The sequence below is a fragment of the Salmo salar genome, chromosome 29, assembly GCF_965601325.2.
Source record: "Salmo salar chromosome 29, fSalSal1, whole genome shotgun sequence".
NCBI classification, from domain to species: Eukaryota; Metazoa; Chordata; class Actinopteri; order Salmoniformes; family Salmonidae; genus Salmo; species Salmo salar.
This window is the reverse complement of record NC_138319.1, coordinates 28,545,001-28,560,000: the sequence shown is the minus strand read 5'-3', so window position 1 is coordinate 28,560,000 and position 15,000 is coordinate 28,545,001. Positions and strand designations below refer to the sequence as shown.

Below are 15,000 nucleotides of genomic sequence, written 5' to 3'. Positions count from 1 at the left end.
CCCCTCCTTGGTATGGTTGGTGATGTTGATCTCATTGACACTCTCATCCTCCTGTTGGACAGACACACATACAGTTGAAGATGGAAGTTTACATACACATAGGTTGGAGTCATTAAAACTCGTTTTTCAACCACTCCACAAATTTCTTGTTAACAAACTATAGTTTTGGCAAGTCAGTTCGGACATCTACTTTGTGCATGACACAAGTCATTTTTCCAACAATTGTTTACAGACAGATTTATTTCACTTATAATATACTGTATCACAATTCCAGTGGGTCAGAAGTTTGCATACACTAAGTTGACGGTGCCTTTAAACAGCTTGGAAAATTCTAGAAAATTATGTCATGGCCTTAGAAGCTTCTGATAGGCTAATTGACATCATTTGAGTCAATTGGAGATGTACCTGTGGATGTATTTCAAGGCCTAACTTCAAACTCAGTGCCTCTTTGTTTGACATCATGGGAAAATCAAAAGAAATCAGCCCCCCAAAAATTGTAAACCTCCACAAGTCTGGTTCATCCTTGGGAGCAATTTCCAAATGCCTGAATGTACCACGTTCATCTGTACAAACAATAGTACACAAGTATAAACACCATGGGACCACGCAGCCGTCATACCGCTCAGGAAGGAGACACGTTCTGTCTCCTAGAGATGAACGTACTTTGGAGCGAAAAGTGCAAATCAATCCCAGAACAACAGCAACGGACCTTGTGAAGATGCTGGAGGAAACAGGTACAAAAGTATCTATATCCACAGTAAAACGAGTCCTATATTGACATAACCTGAAAGGCCGCTCAGCAAGGAAGAAGCCACTGCTCCAAAACCCCCATAAAAAAGACAGACTATGGTTTGCAACTGCACATGGGGACAAAGATCGTACTTTGTAGGAATGCGCCAAAATTCACCCAACTTATTGTGGGAAGCTTGTGGAAGGCTACCCGAAACGTTTGACCCAAATTAAACAATTTAAAGGCAACACTAACAAATACTAATTGAGTGTATGTAAACTTCTGACCCACTGGGAATGTGATGAAAGAAATAAAAGCTGAAAGAAATCATTCTCTCTACTATTATTCTGACATTTCATATTCTTAAAATAAAGTGGTGATCCTAACTGACCTAAGACAGGGATATTTTACTAAGATTAAATGCCAGGAATTGTGTATTTGGCTAAGGTGTATGTAAACTTCCGACTTCAACTGTACATTTTCACACACACAACACACTCCAAACACACAGTAAGCCAACGATGGACAGCTAACCTTGCAGTTGCCATGGTGCCATCCCTAATCCTTCTGCTACCTCAGAGTAACCAATGACTTCACACTGCGTTGTGTGTGTGCGTGCATGCGTGTGCATGTGTACATTTTTCACTGTCTCGCCTCTGCCTCCCCCATCACTCATTCTAGATCAGCTTCATCTCTCTCTGAAAAGCGAGAGAGAGAGAGAGAGTGACACACCAACAATGGTCACTCTCCACCCTATCCCTCTGCTGCCCCCACCTCCACAACCACCTCCATTCCCCCCACACCCTCCCGTTTCACAGCTCATGTCATCAACGCCCAAATATGGAATTTCACACCTCTGTATGCAAATTTGTCCACATCTCCAGATGTCACTAACAGCATGGAGCTCATATACAGCTTTATAACAATCATATGCAATGTTCCCTCAAATTGTTTTCGGCACTGAGCAAATTTGAACGTTGTGAAAATTCTGTGCAACTTCCAGTGCATATTTACTGTGAACACTGAGGCTGTACCCGCTCTAAGTTACAGTTATAACAGTGGCCATGTAGGCAGGCTACTGTGGCTATTTGATCATAATGTAGGCCTGCCAGAGTGGTCTACCATCAAAAACAATGGAGGAAATGCATCCCATAACATTTTAACATGGAAATAGCTGTTCTATCATTCAGCCTACAGTAGCAGCCAACATGTGGTGTTTAATGTAGGCCTACATTCCATGAGACTTTTGGAAAAAACATGCAGGGCTTGACATTATCCTGTTTATCCACTTGTCCTTCAGACAAGGAGGTGACGGAAAATGTTGTGTTGTTTGATGCAAGAACCACTTTAGAAAATAAAATGCATTATTATTCCCATACCATTATTACAGAAAATCAGACAAATTATTCTACCCTCTGCCTATTGTCTCCTTAGCTTATTCAAGCCTGTCTTAAAATACAACACTGCCACATTAAGTTAAAAAAAGCTCTTTACCTGACTCCCTTTTCAAAGTTGCATATAAATGTACATGTTTTGTAATCTTGTAGGAAGCAATCACTCCTCTATTGCTGACTACAAATGATCTATAACTGGGCTAATAACTCACTAACTAGCAAAGGATATGAACAAATATGTACAAATATGCACATGCAGCTCTCGCTTTGATCTCAAAAGAAGCGCATCTACTCACAACCGCTCATGTTGTAAACACAGTCCAGTTCAAAGTAAATGGTACAGATCCATATATGGCAATGGTCTATTTGCATGTAGGCCTACTGCAGCTCTGATTGTTTACGCTGCACCGGTCTGTGTAGAGTACGGGCTGAGTAGTGCGTGTCAATGTAATAGAATCCTACTCCGATGCGTTCTGCCTACAACAAAAGCTCTTGCATAGTTTGTTTTGTTTCAGTATGTTGCATTGAAAGTGGATAATATTGGGTTGATTCGATCACAATTGCCACAGTAAAGGAAAACGTTGATAGTGTTAACAAGGAAAACTCTAGATCAGTGGTCACAAACCTTTTCTGAGTCAAGATCACTTTGAGTCTACCGCTCAGATTTTTTTTTTAGCATGACTTTAAAAAACGTAAGCCTGTGCAACATTAACCAATTAAAAACAGTACTGTAGCAATGAGGTTTGTGCATTAAGCTATAGGCCCAATACATTATCACCGCATATTGGCTTTGCTTGAATTTCCCTGCCAATGCATTGTTGTTTTGGCCATTTTTTTTAATTGTATAAAAACAATTGAGGTAGGCTGTATGATCACGCCGGTAATAGATCCATTGTTTTATTGTTTGTGAGGCACAGCTGAGGGAGCATACATTTAAATCATTTTTATTTTACTGGGCTGATGTTGCCTGCATCTGATGGTCAGTCTCAGTGGAGGGAGAGAGCAGCAGACTGAGGGTCCACCTCTCAACATCCCTCTGCTCTCCCTTTCCTCCACTGACACTGACCCAAAAGGGCCACCGTCTTCCAGCTGCTGGCCAAACTCCAGTCCCACCATATTATTTCTGCCTCCTGCACAAATTCATGTTGTTACTCTGATGAACAGAGAAAGTGAAATATTCTTTGATATTATGAAAGACCCAAGCCGCTAATAATAACAAGAACGCAAGCCTACAGATACACTTTCCTACTCATTCATTGTTGCTGCACTGCTTGTTGTAGCGCTGAGTGGAAAAAGGAAGAACACACATTTTATGGTTCATAAAAGTGTTGAATAAAAAAAGTGTTGACAGGGCTGAGTAAGAATTTAAACATGAACTCAGTCATAAAAACAGCATCTCTTTGCTGTATTCGTTGACAGTCTCTCTAGTCATGGTTTTAAATGTTTTCAAATCTCACAGTATCAACTTGCTGTCGCTGCGTTACTGCGGACACGGTCATATGAGCCATCCAACCGGCCAATGGTACGACTAAAGTCAGCTTGATTTGCTCTCTGGGCCTGCCGGGAAGGCAGAGGATTGTACCTTCGGACACATGAAATGATTCAAATTGGCAACAGTTCGGCTACCCGGCGCAAAGGGCAGCTGAATCGGGTGTACCTACTGCCAACAGTCCGAGATGAAGCCAAAAAACACTTACACCTGTTGGTGACCGCTGCTCTGAAAAGTTCAGTCAAGGGGGAGCTGCGCGGCAGTCTCGGGGATGCACCAATGCAGCTTAGAGGGAACAATGCTCATATGAACATATATAGCACTCATATGAACATATATGGGAACTCCTTCAAGACTGTTGGAAAAGCATTCCAGGTGAAAATGGTTGAGAGAATGCCAAGAGTGTGCAAAGCTGTCATCAAGGCAAAGGGTGGCTATTTAGAAAAATCTCAAATCTCAAATATATTTTGTTTTGTTTAACAGTTTTTTGTTTACTACATGATTCCATACGTGTTATTTCATCGTTTTGATGTTTTCACTATTATTCTACAATGTAGAAAATAGTAAAAATAAAGAAAAACCCTTGAATGACTTGGTGTGTCCAAACTTTAGACTGGTGTTGTATATAACACTTATATGAAAATCTCCAACACACATTATGTAAGAGAGAATAAAGTAGACGGCATCGGTCAAAATCGTGATTTATGACCCTATGTCCGGTTGGCGCGTACATGCCCAAATAAGGGCATCCGGTCTGGACATCCTGGCGGGAAGGTGTCACATGGTTAGGGCCATATAGTTGCATCCTGTTCTGTCACGTGTTAGAGTGTGTGTTATTTTATATCTATATTGCATCTATTCCTTTGAAGTTGTCATGATGATTGATGTGTAGGGACCTCATTGAGGGGTTGTAGCTCAAGAGTATTTCCGTATTGTTCTGGGTTAGGAGTTTGTTCAACTCTGAGACGATCCTGTCGACGGTTCTATAGAACCCTTTTTTAATCTTTATAAGTTTCGCAGGTTCCGATATCCTTTTGCAATCAAAATCCCGGTCCTTATCCTTTGTATAATTGTTGTATAATTCGAACTCTGATTATTGCGATATATATATGCTGACGCATTACTGGGGAGGGTCAGGTAGAAGCCGTGGTGTTCTATGATGCACTCCTGTGTACACACTAATTATGTATTTATCATGCCTGAGGGTTTAAGTTAACCCCCGATGCCTCCACCACATCTTGCTCTAAAACCCAACTGTTGAACTTTTGGGGCCAGTTTTTCCAACGGACCAACACCCATTTTTTACCCTTTTCTCTCTTATGATCTAGAATCTCCTCCACGTGAAAGACTTTGTCTTTACCCATCTGTACCTTCTGTAGTTCCTTCTCATAAAACGATCCCGCTATAAGCTCCCCGTCATAATCTTTTAACTTGTAAACAGGGGGTATGCGCGATAGACATTCGGTAACGGTGAACAACTCATCGCTATAACCTTGCTCATATTTTTTGTCGAAAACACCCCTCAACTTGGATATACGTACCAAGTCCCCCACTTATGGCGAAGGGGGAACAAACCATACAGATTTTTAAAGACTTGAAAAGAGTTTTCAGAAGAGACCTCTGCGGGCTTCATCCTTATACTCTTATGGTAGCTGTAGTTGTAACCCTTTACTAAATCTTGAACTATATCGATATATCTATGCATGTTGTGAGCTGTAAAATATCTCCACATCTGCTCCTTCAGAGTTCTGTTAAAGCGTTCAACAACTGAAGCTTTCAAATCCGAGCCTGTAGAAAAATGTACTATATTGTGCTTCTTCATGAGTTTCTGAAAAGTATTATTAAAAAATTATTTTCCGTCATCAGTCTGCACTTTCTTGGGGACTGCTCCTTCCTTCAAGATAGTGTCAAAGGCCATTGCCCCGCTCTTATTTTTAAGACCCTTACCAATGCCAATTTAGAGAAAATATCTATAACCGTTAGCCTGTATCGATTTCCATCATTTTTATCTGCAAGGGCCTGCATGTCACATAGATCCGCCTGAAACTGGGACAAGGCATGAGTTGAAAAAACATTTTATTTCTTGGAAATTGTTTTCGTACAGGTTTATGCAGAGTATAAGCATCCTGCTCGGCTAACCACTCATTCACTTGAGTAATGCCTAACCGGCTACCTGTTTCTTTGGCTATAGCTCTCTGTAAACGCTCCTTACCCCCATAAGACCCAGGGTTAGAGGGGGTGTAATACACGTTTTTCAACATCTGCTCCGCCATCCTTCTTGCCTCTCTGAGGTACAATAATGTTAATGAGCCACTTTCAAATAACGGCAACATTTCATTTTCATTTTGTATTTTTATTTTTTACAAACATCAAGTATTACGTATACAGACAATTCAGGATTCGTTGCAGGATACTTGTCCCCGTTTTCTCAACGATCCAAGCATGCAACACCCTGTATATCAGCCCATGTATTATGGGTTGTGTAGAATGATACATTGGGGGGGGGGGGGGGGGGGGTCAGGGCGTGGTTAACGCAGCAGCGTACTTAGTTTTCTTCGGGGGCTGACCCTTCTGAGGATGACCCTTCTTGGGGTTCCTTTGAATCATAATCCTCAGGATTCGTATATATTATGCACTTCCTTAGCCGAGCAATGCTCTGCCACTGTTGGCTCTGTACAAAAAGAACGTCCAACAACTCTAACATGCTCAATTCCATTAGATCCCAACTTTTAAAAGGAATAAGCATGCGCAACCTGAAATCCCCAGTCAGGGCACCATCACGAATGTTTTGGTTGCGGGTTTCCTCTTTGCTGATATATAACTCCACGCAGCCACAAGGAAGTCCATTCTTTCTCTGTATTTTCACCCTGTGAAATACTCTTCCTGAGGAGTCTGGAAGTACCTTCCCAACGGGTCTCGTAGCCCGTGAACAAGCTATACCACTTGGTGATAACTCTCAGTTCGGGACACACAACCTTGCAAAAAACCGACTAGTCTACAACCCCGTAGTCCACTCCTAAAGTCTGGTCTGTATATTCTTCACTTTCGGCTACGGTATAGAGTTTCACTCTACGGGCCGGGTAATCAAACTGATACCCCCAGTGCTGTCCATTAGACATCATCACTTGATCTTTCAGTGCAGTTGCGGGCGGTATTTGGGTTCTATACACACATAGAAACCGCTTTTTTGGCGCATCGTATATTGTTGCTTTATACTGGGCCTTCTCTCTATGTTTCAGCCGCGGTCCTGCTAAAATAGGGGGGTGTGGGGCCATCCTCTTTGAAATGTTCAAACACAACCCCCCCCCAGTTCAACGAGGTCCCTACACATCAATCATCATGACAACTTCAAAGGAATAGATGCAATATAGATATAAAATTACACACACTCTAACACGTGACAGAACAGGATGCAACTATATGGCCCTAACCATGTGACACCTTCCCGCCAGGATGTCCTGACCGGATGCCCTTATTTGGGCATGTACGCGCCATCCGGACATAGGGTCATAAATCACGGTTTTGACCGATGCCGTCTACTTTATTCTCTCTTATGTACATTAGAGCAAGCAAATGGACATCTGTATAGACCTTGTCATATACATAGATATACAGTATATATGTCATCTTAGTGTAGCTATGTTTACGTGATGTGTATCACCTCATATGGACACAGTGCTGGCTGGATCTGTAGCAGGGGAAGTTTCCAGCCAGGCCACCCGTGATACAAGTCAGTATTCGACGTCCATCCATGTCTGAGGACGTCTAGACATGTCGTGAAAACCGGACCCTAGGGGCAACAGTGAGCGCTGTTACCTTCAGGTAGGTTTAGGTTTTGCTAAGGTGTTGTGGACGGGGATGGCATAAGCATCTGCCTCTGATTCCAAAGGTTGCCAGTTTGAATCCAGCTATATAATTTTTTGTTTTAAGCCTATCCCAAACCATAAACCCTACCTTAACCATTCAGAGCTAATGCCTAACCTTAACAATTTGGAGTTAATGCCTGAACTGAACTTAAACACTTTGAAAATTTGACATTTAAGAAACATGGATGAACGTCTAATTCTGACGTGAGAGTGTGAGAGCTGGTAGGAAGTTTCAGATGGAAATACTGAGGTCTGGACACACAAATAGTTGAAGTCGGAAGTTTACATAAACTTAGGTTGGAGTCATTAAAACCTGTTTTTCAACCACTCCACAAATTTCTTGTTAACGAACTATAGTTTTGGCAAGTTGGTTAGGACATCTACTTTGTGCATGACAAGTAATTTTTCCAACAATTGTTTACAGACATATTATTTCACTTATAATTCACTGTATCACAATTCCAGTGGGTCAGAAGTTTACATACACTAAGTTGACTGTGCCTTCAAACAGCTTGGGAAATTCCAGAAAATTATGTCATGGCTTTAGAAGCTTCTGATAGGCTAATTGACATAATTTGAGTCAATTGGAGGTGTACCTGTGGATGTATTTCAAGGCCAACCTTCAAACTCAGTGCCTCTTTGCTAGACATCATGGAAAAATCAAAAGAAATCAGCCATGACCTCAGAATAAAAAATGTAGACCTCCACAAGTCTAGTTCATCCTTGGGAGCAATTTCCAAATGCCTGAATGTACCACGTTCATCTGTACAAACAATAGTATGCAATTATAAACACCATGGGACCACGCAGCCGTCATACCGCTCAGCAAGGAGACGCGTTCTGTCTCCTGGAGATGAACGTACTTTGGTGCGAAAAGTGAAAATCAATCCCAGAACAACAGCAAAGGACCTTGTGAAGATGCTGGAGGAAACAGATACAAAAGTATCTATATCCACAGTAAAAGAAGCCCTATATTGACATAACCTGAAAGGCCGCTCAGCAAGGAAGGAGCCACTGCTCCAAAACCGCCATAAAAAAGACAGACTACGGATTGCAGCTGCACATGGGGACAAAGATCATACTTTTTGGAGAAATGTCCTCTGGTCTGATGAAACAAAAATAGAACTGTTTGGCCGTAATGACCATCGTTATGTTTGGAGGAAAAACGGGGAGGCTTGCAAGTCAAAGAACACCATCCCAACCATGAAGCACAGGTGTGGCAGCATCATGTTGTGAGGGTGCTTTGCTGCAGGAGGGACTGGTGCACTTCACAAAATAGATGGTATCATGAGGCATGAAAATTATCTGGATATATTAAAGCAACATCTCAAGACATCTGTCAGGAAGTTAAAGCTTGGTCGCAAATGGATCTTCCAAATGGACAATGACCCCAAGCATACTTCCAAAGTTGTGGCAAAATGGCTTAACCTGTTATGGCTAGGGGGCAGTATTTTCACGGCCGGATAAAAAACGTACCCGATTTAATCTGATTATTACTCCTGCCCAGAAACTAGAATATGCATATAATTATTACCTTTGGATAGAAAACACTCCAAAGTTTCTAAAACTGTTTGAATGGTGTCTGTGAGTATAACAGAACTCATTTGGCAGGCCAAAACATGAGAGGATTCCATGCAGGAAGTGCCCTGTCTGACAATTTCTTGCCCTTCTTGATTATCTCTATCCAATACAGGGGATCTCTGCTGTTACGTGACACTTCCTACGGCTCCCATGGGCTCTCAGAAGGTGGCAAAAAGCTGAATCGTGGCTTTGCAGGCTCTGGCTGAAAAAAAGTAGCGCGTTTGGATAGTGGCTGGTCACAGTACTGTGAGACTCAGGCTCGTGCCCGAGTCGACCCCATGCTTTATTTTCTTTCGTCTTTTTACCTAAACGCAGATTCCCGGTCGGAATATTACCGCTTTTTTACGAGAAAAATGGCATAAAAATTGATTTTAAACAGCGGTTGACATGCTTCGAAGTACGGTAATGGAATATTTAGAAATCTTTTGTCACGAAATGCGCCATGCTCGTGACCCTTATTTACACTTCGGATAGTGTCTTGAACGCACGAACAAAACGACGCTATTTGGATATAACAATGGATTATTTTGAACCAAACCAACATTTGTTATTGAAGTAGCAGTCCTGGGAGTGCATTCTGACGAAGAACACCAAAGGTAATCAAACTTTTCTAATAGTAAATCGGAGTTTGGTCAGGGCTAAACTTGGTGGGTGTCTAAATAGCTAGCCGTGATGGCTGGGCTATCTACTCAGAATATTGCAAAATGTGCTTTCACCGAAAAGCTATTTTAAAATCGGACACCTCGATTGCACAAAGGAGTTCTGTATCTATAATTCTTAAAATAATTGTTATGTTTTTTGTGAACGTTTATCGTGAGTAATTTAGTAAATTCACCGGAGGTTTGCGGGGGGTATGCTAGTTCTGAACGTCACATGCTAATGTAAAAAGCTGGTTTTTGATATAAATATGAACTTGATTGAACAAAACATGCATGTATTGTATAACATAATGTCCTAGGTGTGTCATCTGATGAAGATCATCTGCTGCATTTAGCTGTGGTTTTGTTTTTTGTGACATTATATGCTAGCTTGAAAAATGGGTGTCTGATTATCTCTGGCTGGGTACTCTGCTGACATAATCTAATGTTTTGCTTTCGCTGTAAAGCCTTTTTGAAATCGGACAGTGTGGTTAGGTAAAGGAGAGTCTTGTCTTTAAAATGCTGTAAAATAGTCATATGTTTGAAAAATTGAAGTTTTTGTATTTTTGAGGAATTTGTAATTCGCGCCACGCCTATCATTGGATATTGGAGCAGGTGTTCCGCTAGCGGAACGTCTAGATGTAAGAGGTTAAGGACAACAAAGTCAAGGTATTGGAATGGCCATCACAAAGCCCTGACCTCAATCCTATAGAAAATTTGTGGGCAGAACTGAAAAAGCGTGTGCGAGCAAGAAGGCCTACAAACCTGACTCAGTTACACCAGCTCTGTCAGGAGGAATGGGACAAAATTCACCCAATTTATTGTGGGGAGCTTGTGGAAGGGTACCCGAAACGTTAGACCCAACTTAAACAATTTAAAGGCAATGCTACCAAATACTAATTGAGTGTATGTAAACTTCTGACCCACTGGGAATGTGATGAAAGAAATAAAAGCTGAAAGAAATAATTCTCTCTACTTTTTTTCAAACATTTCATATTCTTAAAATAAAGTGGTGATCCTAACTGACGTAAGACAGGGAATTTTTACTAGGATTCATTGTCAGGAATTGTGAAAAACTGAGTTTAAATGTATTTGGCTAAGGTGTATGTAAACTTCCTACTTCAACGAGGTATTTCATTGCGTGTGTGTGTGTTTGTGTGTGTGTGTGTGTGTGTGTGTGTGTGTGTGTGTGTGTGTGTGTGTGTGTGTGTGTGTGTGTGTGTGTGTGTGTGTGTGTGTGTGTGTGTGTGTGTGAATCACACCACAGATGGAGGATCAGAGAGGATGCTCATATAGCACTTCTTAATCACAGGATTAAAACTGTACAACACCTGCACTCACACACACACACACACACACACACACACACACACACACACACACACACACACACACACACACACACACACACACACACACACACACACACACACACTCACAGGGGACAACACACACACACACACACATACACACACACACACACACACACACACATCACCTCTTTTCTTATACAACCACACCATAAGTGTTCCATGCCATCACAAATAGTGTGTGCGTGCATGAGTGTCATTAAACTAAAGAGGGAGAGTATTCCAACCCTCCCAGATCACTAGAACCCAATCCCACTGTAGCTGCGTGGGCCAATTCATTTAATGACGTCAATTAAACTAATGAAGTGTACAGATCTAATCAAGAGTCATTGTAATGAGCAACATATAAATCGGAGAGAAAAAAATACAGAGAAAAGAACAGCATCACACAAGAGAATAATGTTAACTGGAATGTTCTCTATCTTCCATGGAATTATCTTTCAGAATTATTCTTTTCATTCTGAAATAAACACAGACAAACACCCAAGGGAAGTTTAAGTCCACATCAGCTCTAGGACAGACAGCAGTAACCTGACACACACACTCCAGCATAGCGTTTCTATACACACACAGTTCTGTACTCACAGCCCCCTGGGGGTCGGAACACACACACAGTTCTGTACTCACAGCCCCCTGGGGGTCGGAACACACACTCAGTTCTGTACTCACAGCCCCCTGGGGGTCAGAACACACACACAGTTCTGTACTCACAGCCCCCTGGGGGTCGGAACACACACTCAGTTCTGTACTCACAGCCCCCTGGGGGTCGGAACACACACACAGTTCTGTACTCACAGCCCCCTGGGGGTCGGAACACACACTCAGTTCTGTACTCACAGCCCCCTGGGGGTCAGAACACACACACAGTTCTGTACTCACAGCCCCCTGGGGGTCGGAACACACACTCAGTTCTGTACTCACAGCCCCCTGGGGGTCGGAACACACACACAGTTCTGTACTCACAGCCCCCTGGGGGTCGGAACACACACTCAGTTCTGTACTCACAGCCCCCTGGGGGTCAGAACACACACACAGTTCTGTACTCACAGCCCCCTGGGGGTCGGAACACACACACAGTTCCGTACTCACAGCCCCCTGGGGGTCAGAACACACACACAGTTCCGTACTCACAGCCCCCTGGGGGTCAGAACACGCACACAGTTCCGTACTCACAGCCCCCTGGGGGTTGGAACATCCCCATCCTGCCCTAGTAAACAGGCCCCGGTCCCGCTCCTTCCCGGTAGAGTTTCTGGTGCAGTTCCTGGTAAGATCTCCGGTAAAGTTTTGGATAAGTAGACAACCTAGAGCCTTGAGTCTGGTCCTCAGTCCTCTAGTTAAAAGACCAAGAGACACACACACTGATTTGGCCTCAGTCATACCTAACCACACGCTGTCCTCTGGATAGCTACGCAGCGGATGTGTGTGTGAGAGAGGTAGAGTGAGTGAAAGTTTAAGAGCATGTTGGAGTGTGTGCGAGGGGAGGTGTGTGTTTGTGACCCAGTCAGGGGGAACACAAGATATCCAAACTGGGATCCCCCTGAAACCCCCCTGAAACCCCTCCTTAAACTCCTACCCTTAGTTTCCATCATGTGATCTGGAGATCCACACACACACACATACTGGGAAGAATGCACACAAACACGCATGCACCCACGCACGCACGCACGCACGCACACCACACACACACACACACACACACACACACACACACACACACACACACACACACACACACACACACACACACACACACACACACACACACACAAAGAAGCGTGTCTCAGGATATGAGAGCGTAGCTGGGATTACAGGCAGCTGTTGTGCGAGGCCTATCACCTTCCCCATGAGTGCAACCTCACTAATTGTCCCCACACAATAAGAACAATGAGTCCTGAGGTTGTTCTGGGAGGACAGATCTCTACTAGTTCTAAAGCACATGTTTCTTTACCTGAACAGTGACATTAAGATCAGTAAATATAGTTCAGACATTATTCTAGTGAATACAGTGTGTAGAAGAATGGACTGATGAACACAGCACTATAACAGTGCTATGGTATTAATAGTGCTGGAGCTGGTCTGTGTGTGTTAAGCCTCCGTGTGTGTGTGTGTGTGTGTGTGTGTGTGTGTGTGTGAGTGTGTGTGTGTGTGTGTGTGTGTGTGCGTGTGTGTGTGTGTGTGTGTGTGTGTGTGTGTGCGTGCGTGTGTGTGCGTCCGCATGTGTGTCTGCGTGTGAAAGGCTCTAAGTCTCTGTGTGACGGTGGCTTCCATGGATTGCGAGAGAGGAATTCCAGGCAATCTGTGTCCCTAAGCCACTTATGCAACCTAATTAAGAGTGCACATACAAAAGAGTCCACAGAGGGCTGATTGAGGCGCATACTTGGGTTTTGTCAGGTTAGCAGCATATAACACATCCGCTAGAGCTTAGGTCACCGTCTCAGATAACACACACACACACACAGACAGACAGAGAAAAACACACACACACACACACACACACACACACATATAAACAAACACAGACACACACACACACACACACACACACACACACACACACACACACACACACACACACACACACACACCACACACACACACACACACACACACACACTGTCCTTAGGACGTCTAGATATGACGTGGAAACCGGACCCTAGGGGCAACAGTGAGCGCTGTTACCTTCAAGCATCTGCCTCAAGCGTCTGTCTCTGAATCCAAAGGTTGCAGGTTCGAATCCAGCGATAGAAAGTTGTTTTTTATATTTTAGTTTTAAGCCTATCCCAAACCTTAATAATGATTCAGAGTTAATGCCTAAACTTAACCTTAAACACTTCTAAATTTGACTTCTGGAACAACTTGGAAATTTGACGTTTGAGAAACATGAATAAACATCTAATTCTGACGTGACACTGTGAGAGCTGGTAGCTACAGACAGTGATAGATTAACTAACAACCAATCCGGTGTGCTGAGAGAGAGATATATTATCACGTATTGAGGAGGAGGGGCAGAGAGAGGACAGGACCGCATCATTTATTCAGGAACTGAATCTATCTAAATTAGAATTCCATCTCTGTCTGCTCGGCCCCATTCCAGAGAGAGACAGAGAGAAGAGGGGGAACCCCACAGTCTGTCTGTACACTAGTTCTATTCTACTTAGTCTTATCAGTCTAATCTCTCTCTCTCTTTCTCTGCCTCTCTCTCTTTCTTTCTTTCTCTGTCTGCCTCTCTCTTTCTTTCTCCCTCTGCCTCTCTCTTTCTTTCTCTCTCTCGTTACAGAAATCTCACTGCATTATCTACAGAGCAAGCCTCATAATCACACACACACACACACACACACACACACACACACACACACACACACACACACACACACACACACACACACACACACACACACACACACACACACACACACACACACACACACACACACACACGAGAAGATACAGCTTTCCAATAGATATAAACACAAAGTCAACACTCACGAAGATGCTCAAAATATATAAACACTATGTAAACACAATCCATTACTGCTGTGTGTGTGTGTGTGTGTGTGTGTGTGTGTGTGTGTGTGTGTGTGTGTGTGTGTGTGTGTGTGTGTGTGTGTGTGTGTGTGTGTGTGTGTGTGTGTGTGTGTGTGTGTGTGTGCATGCGAGTGTGTGTGTGTGTTTCCTGTCTAGTGGAGGTTAACTTCCTGCTGATGGTATAGAAACACAATCCCCCTGTGTCTCCATGACAACAGACATCCCCCTGTCACCACATCAGCGAGAATGAGGGAGTAGCAGAATTAGGCTATAGATTTAAGACAATCAGAACGATCAATGATCAGGATTGTAAAGAAAGACCAATGTTAGAGCAGGAGGGCTGCTGGGATCAGGATTGTAAAGAAAGACCAATGTTAGAGCAGGAGGGCTGCTGGGATCAGGTTTGT

The 15,000-nt window shown here is 43.1% G+C and overlaps 1 protein-coding gene across 1 annotated transcript in view; it reads right to left on the bottom strand.

The window, feature by feature from the left end:
- Positions 1–15,000, bottom strand: part of LOC106590479 (ribosomal protein S6 kinase alpha-3) — a 57,126-nt gene that overhangs the window by 26,320 nt on the left and 15,806 nt on the right. The window contains exon 3 of the mRNA XM_045710582.2: positions 1–51. This exon is cut by the window's left edge and continues 66 nt beyond it. Coding sequence (XP_045566538.1) covers positions 1–51 — 51 coding nt within the window. The remainder of the gene's footprint in view (positions 52–15,000) is intronic.